Source organism: Aythya marila (genome assembly GCF_965140915.1).
Source record: "Aythya marila genome assembly, chromosome: 2".
NCBI classification, from domain to species: domain Eukaryota; kingdom Metazoa; phylum Chordata; class Aves; order Anseriformes; family Anatidae; genus Aythya; species Aythya marila.
In genome coordinates, this window is record NC_139043.1 from 62,397,587 (window position 1) to 62,414,254 (window position 16,668).

Below are 16,668 nucleotides of genomic sequence, written 5' to 3' on the forward strand. Positions count from 1 at the left end.
TGATACCAGTAAGACTGAATCTTTGAGTGTTCCACAGGACATATAAAGCAATGCTGCAAACCAAACAGCCAAATTTAAACTGTTTTTGATGTCTAGCTTCTCTCAAGGCTCCATAACTTGAATTAGAAAATAAATAAATAAAATAGACAAATGCATCCACATCAGTTTTGTTAGTGTTTGGGATGCTTTTGTTGGATAAAATACCCAAGGCTGTTGACTATCTGTGGATAAAAGGGTAATCCAGAAAACACACAAAAGCATTCTTAACACTTGGAGCATAATCTTATCATTCTCTTTGAAAAGCATATTCAGGCATGTTCTCTCCACCCTTCTTAAAAAAAAAAAAAAAAAAAAAAAAAAAGCACCAGTTTGCTCAGCCAAGATAGCTCATAAAGGTGAAGAGCACTTCTCAGGGGATATAAAATGTGAATTATATTGGAAAATAAACTCTAGATTATATTTGGCATTCCTAGACCATCTACGAGCAACAGATTTCTATCCTGAAAGTGATATAATTGTGACAGCAGTACAGCAGCTCCTTAAATAAATGAGTTATCGTCAAAGTAGTAGAGTTGTGAAGTAGTAGAGTTGTGTTGTTTTTTTGTTTTGTTTTTTTTGTTTGTTTGTTTTTGTTTTTTAAGGCAAAGAAATCTCACTCTCTAACCAATTAATTACTTTTTATTTCTTTTTTATTGTGAAATCAATGCTGAAGCAGATTCATAGTTGGTTTTTAGCTTTTTATACAGAGTACCTATATTGTTGCTGTCACAGTTACTGTCCAGGCAGTTTGACTTTATTTTTAGGTAAGAATGTTGAATGAAATCCTGTCTCCATTACAGAAAAGAAATTTACTACTGACCTCAGAGAAGCAGGAATTTTATCTCGGAATTACTCTCATGCTGTCCCTTGTCCACAGGAAGGTAATAGGGACAGGGAGAAGAAATTAGGTGGAGAGAGAGGTGTGAGCCTTGACCTGACTGGAAAAATCAGGGTGTGGATTTGACAGATTCTGGAGAAACCTTTCTTGATCATCTTCAAAGTGGACCTCATCACAGAGACTCTTGAGGAGGCATTGGCCTTATGTTTTTATATAGGGAGAGTCTACCGCCATATTTTTCAGATATGCATTGCATTTTACTTGTAGTGGAAAGCTCTTGTCTTTCACTTCATATTTTGGTAAATGGCTTTGTCAACATCCAGTTTCCTTCCTTCAGGAAGAGCCTGGAGAATTTTCTATGACACATTATCAGGGGAATTTGTGCATGCCTAATATTGGTATTCTTAGAACAGGGACTTAGAAAGGGCTAAAGATTGTACATTTTTTTCTCCACCTTTGCTTCATGAAGGAAGGGCAGGTCAATATATGAGCAGCCTTTATGTAACTTGAAAAGCTTGCCTAAATCTTGTTCCAAACTTGTTGGAACAATCAATGTTCCAAACTTGTTTCCAGAGCCATGCAAAAGCTGCCTGCTTACTTGACCACTTTCTGATATCAGCATTAAAGGTACTGGCTTGACTTGTTAACCTAACCATGTTCCGTGAAACCCCAGATAAGTTGATGGAGCTGCAGAAGGAAACAGATACAAGAAATAGAACTTCCCCACAGGCTTTAGTGAACATCATCATAGGACCTGCATACAACTATGCGTATTTCTTACAGAAGTCAAGCAATTGAAGGAGATGTATTAAAATTTCCTTCCAAATCTCCCCTGAAATTCTCACAATTGTGTAATTTTATATGTACTCGAAGAGGTATTTTCTTGTGGGTCTTTTCTAGCATCATCTAGATTTTTCTAGTATCATCTAATTTTCTGACAAAGAGTACTTTTATATTAACCCAGGTCATGAGTAGGCACAATCTTGTAGTGTGCACCTTTCAGATGAACCTGATAGCCTGGAGCAAAACTTAATATTTGACATATCAAGACAAATTTAGTCCACGTCTGATTCTAAACCAGAGCTTTGCTCATTATATACTTTTATGGAACTCCTTTTGGTAGCTCTGAACCCAGATACTGTAAATAGAAGTTTGTTTTCATTCACATGCAGAGAACGAAAGCTGTAAATTGCCCCAGGTAATTTTTTTTATCAGAATGTCCATCAGTGAGTAGAGGGAAATTAGGATGATACTGCAGATAACTGAGGTGATTGTAAAGGCCAATTTGTGGGATTTTAAATTCAGCTACTGGGAAATATATAAAGATGGCCCTTATCTGTGAGATGCATGCCCCAGCCTACAATAGAAACTGGGAATAGTCTGGGAGATTGTCATTGCTTGGTGTGACTGGGCATATAAGATAAGGCAATGGAACAACAACAAAAAAAGCATGACTTGCCTTGCACTTTGCTGAGAGGGGAGGTAGGTGGCTTGTTGTACTGCTCTCCACTTCCCACTATATGATGCCATCACCCACTAGTCAAGAGCAGAGGAAAACAGTCCTTTTGGCACTGTTTTCCAATGTGTTCCACTTCTGCACAGAACTTTGATATATGGGATTGGATTGCTAGTTCTTTTTTGTTTGTTTGTTTTTAACCAGTAGATGTCTTATCATCTATAACTTGGATGCAACTGTACACAGAAACTCTGTGTTGACTTCTTATTTACAGTGAAATCCCAGTTCCCGCCATGCAGAAAACCAGCATCACACTGGTTCATTTTTCAACAGTGCAAAAGACTCATGCTAGCTCTCTGCAGAGAGGTCAATTTTTCCTATGACTCTACAGTTGTATTGGACACAATGTGCTAGAAAAAGTCGACAGTACTTTGAATAAGAACTCTAATTGCTAACTAAAAAAGGCAAATATGTATAAAAAATATATAGGCAAAGTTTGACATTGAAATTTTCCCAAGAACACACCATTCTACTGGGACATGAGAAAACAGATAATACAATCCTCATTTACCTGACCAAACAACATGTCTAACAACAGGCATGACCAAATGCAAGAAAATTAGAATAAGTAGAAGGATACTCCAATGCCATTCGTCTTATATGATGATTACTGATTGTAGGTTGATCTAGAATCTATATAGAGACTGATCCATCCTGAAATTCTGTTAATGGTACACATTTGCAGCTGGACACAGATCTTTAGTGGCAAGCACAACAGCAAACAGAAGCTTTGATTTAAAGATTTTATGTGTTGGGTCTCTAAGTTTAAGTAATAGATTTTCCAAAAATCAATGTTTTCCTTCATGATACCTTAATAGACAGCTAAATTGCTCCTCCTAGGACATGGGACAAGCTTATTTTTAGACCAAAGGACAGAATACATCATTACTGCTACAGTCCTGTAACACAGTTCTTTTTGGAATTGATAATTGTTTTATGAAAGAAACAGAGAAAGAAAAAAGAAGGAAAAAAAAACTTGTTAATAATTTTCTCTTTGAGGCTATATAGCAACTATGAAATACTGCTCTTGGTGAATATAAGACAGACTTTCAAAAAGGACAGTGGCCTAGGACACTTTGTCCTATTCCCAGCAAAAGTATGTTGAGATAGCCCAAAACATGCTCAAAATTACAGTGACACATTTTTCTGTTTAGACGCTCATTAGTCACAAGGAGAGATGGAGATGAGTGAGAGTATTGCCTTTTTCAGAATCCTTCTAGCATATGGAAAAAGACCTATACACAATTAATTTGTACGCTGCTGCATAAATGTATACTTCCACGAGGCACAATGCACCTTTGGAACAACCTGCATGTGACCAGAAATCCTGGGAACTTTGGGATCCATTTCAACTGTGTTACACATAGGTCTGTGAGCAGCTCCAAGCTGCACGATCTCTTCTTGTGATCCCTCAAGGGAGGAATCAATCTCCATTATGCATTTTCTTAGCTGGTTTGTTACGAGTTCAGAACTCTCCTGCCACAGGCCTTTCAGGAAGGTCCCTTGTATTTTTTCATACCAAGCTTGCACATTTAAAATCTCGCGTTTCTCTTGTCTTACATCAGTCATACAAATGGCGTCATCACTGTGGAGGAGTGACGCAGTCCCTGGATAGCTGCATAAGGACCCTGCTGAAAATAATGGTGGTACCTAGGCATGTGGAAGGAAGGGAAAGTGGGGCCACTACCTTGCATGGAACTCGCTATTGCAGAGGGTGTGAGAGGCATTCCCAAGCGGCTGTATGGAGGCAGAGATCCTTGGATTGGATGAGGAATGGGTGTAGCTATGGATGCAGTGCTGGTACCCAGGGCACTCAATGACTGTGGATGCTGAAATCCAGGAAAACTGGTTGAGGAGGATACCCAGGAACTGAGGGACAGGTTATCAGATGTTGTAAAAGCTGATCCTGCAAACAAAGAGAAAGAATGCCTGATGTTTGCACTACAACACACAAAGCTGGTAAAATAGCAAAAGGGGAGGAAAAGAATCTTTTACAGCAAGGCTGATTTTAATGACAAGTTGTCACTGGAAATTCTTCCCAAATGCTTCTCTCTCTATTGTATCTATCTTTATATTATTATTTGCCAATTGGTCTCCCTCAACCCTACATCTTAGAAAAAATTAAATTGTAAGAAGCTGGTTGTAGTTAGTTTGAACAGTAAAATCAATTTGTTTGTTTTCATCGGACATTTTTCATATTAGACACTTAAAACCTTGCAATGCTGGCACTAAACACTGAAGCATCTACTGTTATGTGGAATGACACTGCATTACGTCCCTGTGGTGAAGGCATGGCTGTAGCTCTCCATATCAGATTCTCAGTAGAACAGATTAAATTTTTCTAAAATTTCACTCTGGCAAAAGTATAGAAAAAAGTCATTTACACTACAAGGTTCTGGATTTTGTTCTGCTGGTGGTGGTTTTGGCTTGGTTTATTTTTTTATTTTTTTTTAATTTTTTTTCTCTTTAATCCCAGGAAAGTGTGTTAACACTGCATCTTTTCACTCAAATTGACTTTTTTTTTTTTTTTTTTTTTTTTTGCAAAAAGCTCTTATATGTCAAAACATTCTTATTATTTTTCCAACTGTGTATAATGCCACAAGAAACAAGGGCAATACTAAATCAGATTAAGAGATGCTGGGTTTTAAGTGAAATACACAAAAATATTCTAAACTTACTCTGAAGATAAATAACTACTTTTGATTCAATATAAGTAGTTTCATTGCCATTTTTTCCATCTGAAAAGTTCAAAAGAAAATCTCTTTTCATAAACTGTCCTTATTTAAAACATTTTTTCTCTGAAGACAGCAGAATTTGAAAAAAGGAAAAATTGTATTTTTAAAATATAACTAATTTATTATATAAAAAATATATGTAATAACTTTTTTCTTTTTCTTTTTTTTTTTTTGACAGTAAACTTTTGGGGAAACCAAAGGATAACTTGTTTTGATAACTATAGATGATCATTTTCAAATAATTGGGGAGGGGAGGGGAGGAAAGGGTAGGGATTAACAAATAGACTCTATTCAGGAATAGATTCTCAAATCAGAAAGAGAGCTACTCTTGATTAATTCCTCCTCTGGTTAATAAAACAAGTCAACCAGTGCAGTAGCAGGAAGCAGAAATTGTGATAATTCAGCAGTAGAAACTGACTTGAATGAAATCTTGACCCTACCACTGAACCAAATCCTAACTGCTGGGAAATTAGGATCCAGAGCCAAACTGCAAGGATAACACCATACTAACAGACCAGAGCAAAAGCCTTTACAAAGCAAGGAATATCTGAGCATTACTGCACTATCGTGAAAGCTGGCTACAAATCCAGATCTTACTAGAAGTTGTACATTTGGCTCTGTTCCAGGTGGCTACCATGAATCTTGTATGTTGATGCTGGAACACAGGCTCCCAGACATTATGCACTGAATAGTTTGATTTATTTCTTATCTGTTAATTCCTTTGGAAACAGACTTGTTGTGATAAATATACTGTTGAAGGCTAGCTACTTCTATCTTTAGATGGCTGAAATTGGTTGAGATGAGAATGCTCTGTATAGCTGTTGAAGTAATTTGAAATAAATAGCAGTGAGAGTTTCTTCTTTCTACACAGAACAAAGTATGCCATTACTTCTCATGAGGAACATCCAGAAAGACCCTTTCCTCCTCCAACTGCAGTGGTCTCTAATTACAACCTAGTACTCCAAAAAGTCTCACATATCACAATTGCTGGATCCGAAGAAATGCATTCTAATAATTCCGGGACAGTCAAAGCCTCAGAGAGCTTCTTACACACACCACTGAGCAGTGTGTATTTATTTAGCTATCAATTCTCATATACCAGGAAGGACACCCCTCAGTTTTGCATGCCACATTGTTTTCAAATGCATCAGAAAAAATAAAAATGTCTGAGCAGTTTCAATAATAAACTCTCTTTATATCTCAGAGAACTTTTCATTATTTAAGGACACCAGAGCCTAACAGAGCGAAGGCAGTACAAGTTACTCATCTCCAAGAACAGAACGTGCAACTTTGTGCATTCCTCTGGTTGCCCAGGACAGTCATACCCTGTGCTAGCATATGGCTCCCAGATTAGAAAAAAAATTTGTTGCCACAACTCATTGTCTTCCTCACTTATTTGCCATGTTGCAAGTAAATGCAGAAGTGTACCCTGTATTTGATATACATAAAATTAATCTTAATTAAATATTCTTTCCTCCAGTGATGCCTTCCCTCAGAATTTTCTTCAGAAAGAGAAAGGATCTGACTGGCAGTTCTCACACTGATACTCACCTTTGTTTGCTTTGTCACTCCCAAAGAGGGACATCATACCAGGAAGAAATACAATTCCTGTAGGGAAGGTGCCTTGCTCTGAGCACTTCTGGCAAGGGAAAATTTAACGCCATTTTCAACAATAACTGGCCTAGGATCTAAGCTGATGTAAAGTAAGGTAATCTCCAAAAGTATTCACAAGAATGGCATCCTACCAGCTAAGGAGTTGCTCCAGAAACTCCATAATCTGAGGAACTGCTCTTAGAATAGATGTGTGTGAACATGCCCAACTAATCACATTTTGTTGAGGAGCAACTTGTAGTTAAAAATAAGTGTGTTTTCCCTGCACAAGTCCAAAGAGCTTATGACCAGAAATAATGCTCTTATCTTAGCAACACTATATGAAGTTAGAGGACAAGACAAGGGCACTGCCAGCCGGGCGGCGGATAGAACTGCTTTACCTCAAGTGGCTGTCTCATATCAGGCAGGTCACAAAGTCACCATGCAAAGTATAATGCAACACAAGTTTATGCTAGTCAGCAATCTCACAAGATGGATCTATTTCCAGTGGCAAATTATGTCAGATGCAATTTGTCCAGCAAGTCACCCCACAAAGAACAACTCTGCGTTGCTACTACTTCTGCGGCTGCTAAAGTAGACAAACCTAAAGCATTTGAGGTGAAGTGCCCAAGCAGAAAAAGCACATTTTAGCGATCACGAGACAAACGTCAATTTTCCAGGCAGCTATGGACTTCTCTTCCTGTAGAGGCAAATCAGGTTAACCACAGGCTGGCTGGAGGTGATCAGAGCCAAGTCCTCTTGGCAGAAGGCTGTAGGGGCAGCAAAGGGCATGTCTACATTACCATTGGTGCTGAGCCACAGCTTTAAAGTCCTACCAAGGGATGGGGACTCTTAGCTTGTACTCAGCACTTTGGCAATTAAGTTGTATGTTGTTCAGCCATCCTGAAGAGGAAACAGCAATAGTTTTCTTCTGCTGGCCAAGTCTGTGTACGTATTTCTAGAGCTGTCTCCTGAACAAGCCCCCAGCTCCGGTGCCACTGGCATATCAGGTGTCCAGAGGAGCCACGAGGGAACATGTATTCCTCTTTGTGGATTTTATGGCAGAGACAGACACCAGAGTGCAACAATATTGGCTGTAATCCTCCTTTTCTCAAGCACAGTTTACCTCATGAGAACTTTTTCCTACCTCTGCTTTGTGTTGCCTGACTCTCATCTCCCAGATCGTCTTCTCCTCCATAGGTTCGAATGGGGGATCGGGCATAGGAATGCTTTTGGATAAGGCTCTCCACGCTTTCTCTGTGAAAGGAAACAGCATGTTATACCAATAACACCTTAAACAGCCTCTTATCTGTTTCACATTACCCTGTGACTGGCAGTGGACATTTGGACCTCAGAATGAAAAAATAATTTATTAGGTTAAAAAATACAAAGATGCTGTTTTTTTTGTTGTTGTTGTTGTTTTGTTTTGTTTTGTTTTGTTGTTGTTGTTTTTCCTGCCCAGATCACAGCTTTCTCACACAGACTCTCTAAAATAATTTTGCAAAAGGATTACCACACAGCTTGTTTCTGGAAAAGCCATACTTGGCCTGTTCTAATATCCCTGATCACCTCTTACCTGTGTAGTGCTGCTTCTCCAGCAGACGAATTAGAGTAAACTTCTCACTGCATTTCCTGAATGTGATCTCAGACAGCAAATACAAGACCAGCACTCCTTACAGATTTGAAAATGCAAGCAATAAAACCAGTGCTCAGGGGGTATTTGTGCTCAGTGACCAGTCCATGTTCAGAGACACATACAGAACCATAAAATATCTTGAGTTGGAAGGGACTTACAAGGATCATCAAGCCTAGCTCCTGGCTCCACAAAGGACCACCCAAAAATCAGACCATATGTCTGAGAACATTGTCCAAATGCTTCTTGAACTAGTCCAGATCTTTCCAAGCAAGCTTTCATGTCACACTTGACCATCTGGTCTGGCACTCTCCCATTTTCCTGAAACTATGGGCAAGAGAAAGATGTGTCCAGACACAGCCCACCTCTGAACATACTCTCTCTGTATCACGGCCCAGGCCAATTTGCAGCAGGAAGTCTACAGATACTACAGATCTCGTGCAGCATCTATTCTGGGAGGGTAGAAGTGCCTGCCAGGTCCATGCCTCACCAGTGGCACAAAGCACTGAAGTCACCCAAATAATTTTTAAACAGAAGGAAGGCATAGCTGCCCGATAAGCCATAGCAGTTTGTAAGGAATATCCAGCCTTACACATTCCCGTCGCGTTTCCATGTAAGTTGGTGGCATAATACCAAAGATGAATCTGACCTCGGCACATTTCCAAAAGGGATCTGACCTTCTGTTCCCATTTAATAAATTTAGGTAGTGATAGCTGTTTAAAACTGCTGCTTGGTGAAAGTTTTGTTCGAATTCACCCTTTGGTTTTTCACATTCATTAATGCCCTTCACTATGAGAGTGTGGCTATTGCAGAAATTTCAAGGAAAAACATTTTCTAAGTAACAGGATAAATCACAATGGCATATGTTTTCCTTTCCTGCAAAAAGCCCATTATAGTCATTTTGTCCTTGGTCTATCACTGGCATCATTACTTATGCTAGTCTCCTCAGAAAAAAAATAAAATAAAATAAAAAAGGGATCTTATCAAAGTGATTTACTTGTGTCAGGATTGGAAGTGGACTGAAAGCAATGGCAGTTCCTACATAGAGGATGATATAATTGAATTACTGCCTTTTAAGTGATTGAAAACAGTAGGCATATCAGGGTTATCTCGAAGAAGATTTTACAAAGAAAAAGACAGATGGCATTGTTTACATTATGCACTGAATGCCTCTTGAAACTTTCTTTTTCAGCAGCAGAATGTCAGACTGAAATGCAAAGAATTTTACTTAACCAAAAAGATTTTCTCAGATGAGTACAGAATAACTGAATAATGAATGACACCAGTATTGCCTAAGTGATTTAGATAGTAGTCTATAAACATATGCAAAACCAAAGAAGACTAATCCTTAAAGGACTGAAAAATAACTGTAATTCAGGTGAGATTGTATGGTCTGTATTGAGTTTATTTCTAGTAAAGTTCGGCTTATAATGACAGACATTAGTGCATGTAATAATATCTTGATGCAACAGAAAAAGTGTAGGCTCTAGTTTTAGTGCAATGGGCCAAGTTCATCTCTTAACCTCATTGGATCCAAAGGCATTTGGGGATAAATTCACCCCAATAAATTTACATTTCAATTACCTACAGGGATTTAAAGCTAAATCAAATGCCCACAATTATTGCAGACTAAATTCTTTCCAGATGGGTCTGTATGCTAGACAGAGAACTCTATTATTCTATATGGTTGTCTTCTTTTAAAGGACAAAAAGAGATGACTTCTTAGTGAACCCTGAATCTGCAAAGTCTGAAAACAGGGAACTATGTGGTAGGTTTATTTATTTATTTTTAATGTTGTAATGTTGCAGGTAGTATGCTAAAAGCTTTAGAAGATTAATCTCATTCGTTGGCACAAGAAGCCTTCTTTTTTTTTTTTTTTTTTTTTACGGCAGAAGGAATGGTTTGAACAAGAAAACTTGGATCAGGGAAAGCAATTCATTTCACAAAAGCAGTTCCTTTTGTACAGCTGGGATTTAAAGCTCAAAATTTTATATGCTTATCAAGCCTAACTACGCTGGTAATTTTAAGCTATAATCACAACACACCTACTAGCTTTTCATTTTGGAAGTTGAGGCTGTGATTCATATCATGGGTGCAAAGTGCTGAGGTTCACACAAGGATATAGGTAGCTGGACTCCACTGCCTTCAGATAGACACTCTCCTTTTTCATACAACACCTGCTGCAAAAATACCTCCAAACAGACCCATGAAATACAAAAGGCTGAACGGGAAGCCACCTAAGCATGCAAGAGGAAACAAAGGAAAGTAATACATTGTGCATTTTTTCCACACATGAAGGGTATCCAAGCTCTCCCACCAAGTGTTTTTTCTTCCACCTAGCAAAACAAGAGCTGAAATCTGGACTCAGGTCTTCCCCGTCTCATACAAGTAATCTAGCTACCACATCAAGGGATAATCTTTGCTTCTCTTTGTGTTTCAAAGGAAAGGGATGGTGGCATCTGCACCCTGCTCAAATATTTCATGCTCAGAGAACACCACCCAGAGAAGAAAGTGGCTGCAACTCATCTAATCTATGGAAACATATAGAGTTTCCCACATAGTTTTGAAAAAGGAACTGAACCTCTTCCAGCCTTTGAAGACAGAGGTGCTTTTGGACTTGCTCCAAAGTAGACATGTAGGAGAAAGCAAAACTTCAACAAGACAATTTAAATGCCCATGAAATCTAGTTCAAAATGCACAAACAAACCTGGCAATCTGGACCAAGGGTTCCTGCTTACACATTTTTTTGTCTACCTGGAACAAAAAGACTTAAATGTCAAAATCTTCCTGGAAATCCTGTTTATGAAAGTTTGAACTGCTCAGAATGTCCAGAATATGGTGCTCTGTAGAATGGGCCAATATACAATTTTTTTATTTTTTAATTTTTTTTAGAAATCCTAAACTATTGTTATACTAATAACAATAAGGAAAGACTCATTTATTTAAAGCTGTGGTTTTATAGTTCATTATGCAACATCTTGAGGTATCACAGCATAGTTCAATGGATTTATGGATATAATTTTTAAGGTACTGAACAATAAATCAATGTTTGCCATTTTGACTGCTCAAAAAAAAAATGTGAAGAGTATGAACAAAAATGGGATTCAGTGGAGGGTTTTTGTTTGTTTGTTTTTGTAAGAGCTTCTCTTCAGGTTTTTCAGACCTGACCCACTCTAATCTGCCTGATGAAGAAAGTGATTTTCACTTGCTCAATGTTCTATTTCTTTACTTCTGTTATTCAGTTTGTGATCACTCATTAGCTAATACTTGCAACCTAACATTTTTAATCTTTTAATGTATCTTAGAATGCTATAGTTTCTTCTCTTCTCAATGAACTTCGTTTTTAAGAGACTAAAAGAAAATAGCTCTATACTAGAAAGATGTCTTCTTTCTGTCTCATCCGTTTGTGTGGCCTACCAATGAATTTCAATTTTTCAGAATTCTCTTCATCTCACAGTTACCTTGTGAATACCCAGATGGGAGAAAAACCCCACCCCCATGTAATATATTAGTATGATTAAGCTGTGTTACATATACAACTGGATAACAGTAGCAGATGACAAGCTGGAGAAGAGCAAGTTAGGGGCTAGAGATGTTCAAGAAAAAGAAGAAACCACATGCCAAACAGAGAGGAAAAGAAAGCTCTTACTGGCTAGCACACCCTCTGAGAAGATGATGAGGCAAGACAAATGTGAGGAGAGGTAATATGGAAAAGGAGCTTAGGCTGATCCCAACAATCTGCATTTTGACAGAAGCACACCTTGAGCCCAGCCCTTTAATAAGCAGTAGCTTATTATGAACAAAGTGTCTCTTTCCTTTGTGCAAGAAATAAACCATGAAGGTTTGGACCAGAAACGTGAGTGAAGGACTGAGAGAATTTATCAGCTGGTAAGATTTTGAGGTGCATAAACAGTCCCTTGCCATTCTACAGGTTTTAATGTCTTGGCTGAATATTTTGCTCTTGTCTCTTCTGGCAAAGCTAATCTCCAGCTGGAGATGCTTTATGTCTTGCAGCTACACGCTGGGTCTTTGGCCATGTTCAGTTAACACTGTGCTGTATGTACAGAGGATCAAAAGTAGATAGGCAGATCCCAATATAGCTGACAAATCATTCACTAGCACTTCACAGACTAAACCCAAGGTCTTACTGTGGTATTGGATTTTCACTGGGAGACTGCTGGAAACAGACTTGGGAAACAGCTGAGAAGGCCCTGTGTGAGGACACTCACTTCCTCTTGCTGTCAACTTACAGAAGTTCTCTCAGGAGACAGTACCATCCCAGATTACACTGAGCAAGATCTTTAATCAAGGTGAAAGAACACTTCTTCTTAGTAGGTGTAAGCAGGCATCTCTCTGATGCTTCTTTATACGACTTTTCTTCTGCTTTTGCTATTACTCTGCTTCAGCCGTGCATCCGCAGCTGCCCCCTGATCACCATGACCCTGATGTTGAGGCATGTGATCTCAAGCCCTGCTGTTATCAAAGAGGGATCACCATCCCACAATGCCCCATCAACAAAGGTGCTGACACATGCCTATGTGCACCTGAAGCTATGGATTTTCCTGAATGTGGCACTGAGAGCACCCAGGAGACAGGAAGCCTACCTTCTCCTTCTGAGATGGGGAGGCTTAAGGCGATATACTTGGTTTTGGCAGAAAGCATTAGAAAAGCTAACCCAGAATGAGTTTGTTGGAGCCAGGCCTTGGTTAGCATCCATCTTAGATCTGTACCATGGATCCGGAGAGGATGGAGTTGATGCAATGCTCAGGCACCCCTTCCACTAGGAGATAGGTTTTAACGACCGTTGAAGACAACTTGCAGAAGTAACAAAGAGCAGGTAGAAGATCCAGGCACTCCAAACTCATTCTCTACAGAAGTCACTGTCTCAGGAATGGCTATGGTGGAGGGGGGTAAAGGATGACAACAAATTTCAGGGCACAGTCAAGCAACCCATTAGCATTTTGTCTATTTGCCCTAATTATACAAGTGATAGGTAAGCAAAAAATTATGGATATCCTCAGAATCTGCTCCCTATTCTTGGTGTCATGGTTTTTGTCTTTCTCTTTACAAGAAAAGCAATGTTAAAAAAATAATAGAAGGAAAATAACAAAATAAAAAGAAACTGACAACCATGTTTTGCTTGGCTATTCAGTTCAACACAAAGAAAAATACAGAACAGGATATAAAGTGTATGAATTATCAGTTTGCAGCCTGAATGACTTCTTTAGTTCCGCATTTCAAAGGTTTCCTTTTTTTCGTAGCTGCCAGTTAGTATGTTTGGAAGAAAGCCCAGATAACAGAAGACATCAGAAGTGAGGTGAGGTGAAGACAGATGGAATAAATGGGCTGAGAAAGCACAAAAATAAACTTGTCGGAAGTCGCACTGTAGTAGATTTTTTTTAAGGGAAAAGATGACTAATTTGTCCAAGACGCAAGTGCTAAAAACAAGTCCTAAAAAAAATAAACAAAACAGAAAAAAAGAAAAGAGAAAAAAGGAAAACAACAAGATGAACAAATACATTTCTATAACACCAGAAGAAGAGCTAACAACAAAAACTGTCAGAACCACTTTCAGATATCGCTGAGCCTTCATGTTTCTGTAGCTTATAGCTATTATTTTACACATGCACAAACATAAAGACGCAGATTAATTTGGTGCATATAGTTATTCTACTGGTAAACTAATATTGTTGACTGACCCTAGGAACCTAATACCTAATTGAGCTCCGAAAGGGTACAGACCCAATCCTCCACCAGAACAAAGTAGCACCGTTCCACTGCTTTGGTTAGAGCTGAACCAATTCCAGCCACATAAGAATCAGGGCCCATCAAACTACGTTGGCTCACATGAGCTGAAGGTTAATTTGGCTCAAAATGTAATAGAGCCACCAAACGCTTTTGCAAAACTATTGAACAAGTATTGGATCAATGCAATGTCCCAAGAATACGTACAATCTTAAGAAAAAAGTGAAATGAGAATTAATTTATGAAACACCTAGCTTTAGGTGACTGAGGGAGAAAGGATGAGTACATCTCCAAAGTGGTGTTTGCTAGTACCCTCATAATAAACATCTGGCTACCAATGGCAATTTTGGAAGGGCTATAATATGGAGATGACGTAGCCTGACTGAAGCCACAACAAGGTAAAAGTGATGTCTGAAGGAGGAGTATGATATTAAATATATCCACCCCACTTCTTTCAACTGTAAATAGCAATAAGGAGAACAGGTATCTTTATACAGGGAATGAGGACAAAAAGGTAAGAGGGAGAAACTAACTTTAATGTATATTAAATGTATATGTAATTAAAGCTTTTTCTCCGCATCTTCCCCCCCCCCCAAAAAAAAAAAAAAAAAAATTTATATATATATATATATATATATATATATATATATATATATATATCGAGACAGAGAGAGAGAGAGAGAGAGAGAGAGAGAGAGAGAGAGAGAGGCACACTTAACTCCAAATACAGTCCTACAAAGATCCATTTCACCCAGTGAATGCCACCAGTTATTTGCAAATGTCAGGCAGAGGATGAGAGACGAGGACCAAGGAGCACTGTGCCACAGGAGTCTGGGTAAAGTCCCTGGAAAATTTCCCCTGTGGTGGAAACCATGGGTCTGGTCTGACATCATCCTGTCCGCTTAGCATGCACCGCACCCACATGTTAGGTGAGTGGAAAACACTAGAAAATAAACATTTTATACTGCTTTGCACAGGTGAAGAGAGAGATAATAAAACAGACCCAAGTGTAAAAATAAGCTGAGGTATGAGCGCTTAAAATCTTGGGAACTGAAGAGGTTTCAGCTGTCATAGAAGGTTTTCTGCTGGGGAAGAGGAATAACTGCCTGGTTAACAGGAAGCACGTTTAAAAGAACCATATCTGAAGGCAATGTTTCAGGTTTCATGTATTTCAGACACCTACATGTAGGCAGGTAGTTCTTTCTAGATGTCCTAAGCCATCCAAGCCTCCTGCAAGGGTCTGAAAGGGTTGATACTGAAGCTACAGACAATCCATCCACCTCTCTGGAATAACGACTGCTTATGTAACCTCAGCACATCTGGAACAGCATGAGACACCAGGAGTTTAGGGACTGGAGTACCTGATGTCTCTCCTTAAACTCAGGGCTTAACTTCTTGCTACCTAAATGTCTGATATGATCACACATGGCTGGTCACTGACATTCACAAACCAAGAACTAACCAAACACAAAAGATCAGCTGGCAAGTTGGACTTGTTGGAGAACTATGACAAAGCCCTCCTTGACAATGGACACGGGAGTAGGTCACAGAAAGTATGCATTTCTGGCTATTGGTAGGGGACTTTCAACACCCAGAAAAGTTGTTCTGGACCAGCAGTAAGCAGTGGGAGTTGGGAGGAAGGCAGCCTCTGTGGGGTGAACAGGTAAGGGATGGGAGCAAGGGCTGCTGCTCACAGCACATCATTAAGCACATGGCTTTGACTTCTCCTCCAGCAGAGCAGTACCCATATCCAGGCATTAGCTCTATCTCATTTGCAGCCTTAGTACAATGTATCTCCACATTTCAGACATGAAGCTTCTCAAGGGAAAATTCAGAATCTGATTACCACACAAATCTAACTGGGATGCAGTTCTCTTACTTCTCCCAACCCTCAGTCCTTCCTTTCTCTGCCTAAAAATCACTTGGGTGTGCAGCCGTAGTTTTCCAATAGCTAAGATATTGCCCCTCAAAGTACGTATCTATCTCCCAGAAGCATTACTGGACTTATGCAGCTGGGTATACTCCCTTAGTTGATTTAATAGTCATGAGTCCACACCCTGAACTTGCCTATCACATGCTGGAGCAAATAGACAAGTGATTTCAGGCCATTATAATGTTCCGTCAATTCTCGTTTGATCATTATGTTATGATTCAGTAGTTTCATTGACTCACACTCTCTTAAACGATCACCTTTTTCTGTGGATTGTTTGCATATTTAATTGCTATGGTTTTATTTATTTACCTTCTTGCTTTTAAAGGCTAACTCTTTACCGCAACCCAGAAGATAAATTTTGGCTCCAGATTAAAAAAGAAAAAAAAAAAAATATTAGGTTCTGATTTTGTATCTGTTATAGCATTGGCAGTTTTTCTTAAGCAGAAGCATAAAGACATTCCCTTAAATCTTATCCCCAGAGTGAACTGCTTGTTATAAAACCGGCATTAGTCTTTTGTTTAAAAAATAAATAAATAAATAAAAAGTTATGATTAAAAAAAAAAAGATTCCTCACATCCACATTACTGTGTTTGGCATCCTGTAGTCAACACCACAGTACATCAGGTTCCACAATCTGAT

General features: G+C 38.9%; 1 protein-coding gene across 3 annotated transcripts in view; it reads right to left on the reverse strand.

Moving 5' to 3' along the window:
• Positions 1–587: 587 nt before the first annotated feature.
• TBX20 (T-box transcription factor 20) overlaps positions 588–16,668 on the reverse strand; it is a 36,544-nt gene continuing 20,463 nt past the window's right edge. For all 3 annotated transcript variants that reach the window (XM_082754757.1, XM_082754755.1, XM_082754756.1), the window contains 2 exons: positions 7,866–7,975; positions 588–4,299 (listed from right to left, as the gene is read on the reverse strand). In XM_082754757.1, the coding sequence (XP_082610883.1) occupies positions 3,959–4,299; positions 7,866–7,975 (451 nt within the window). In that variant the 3' untranslated portion in view covers positions 588–3,958. The remainder of the gene's footprint in view (positions 4,300–7,865; positions 7,976–16,668) is intronic.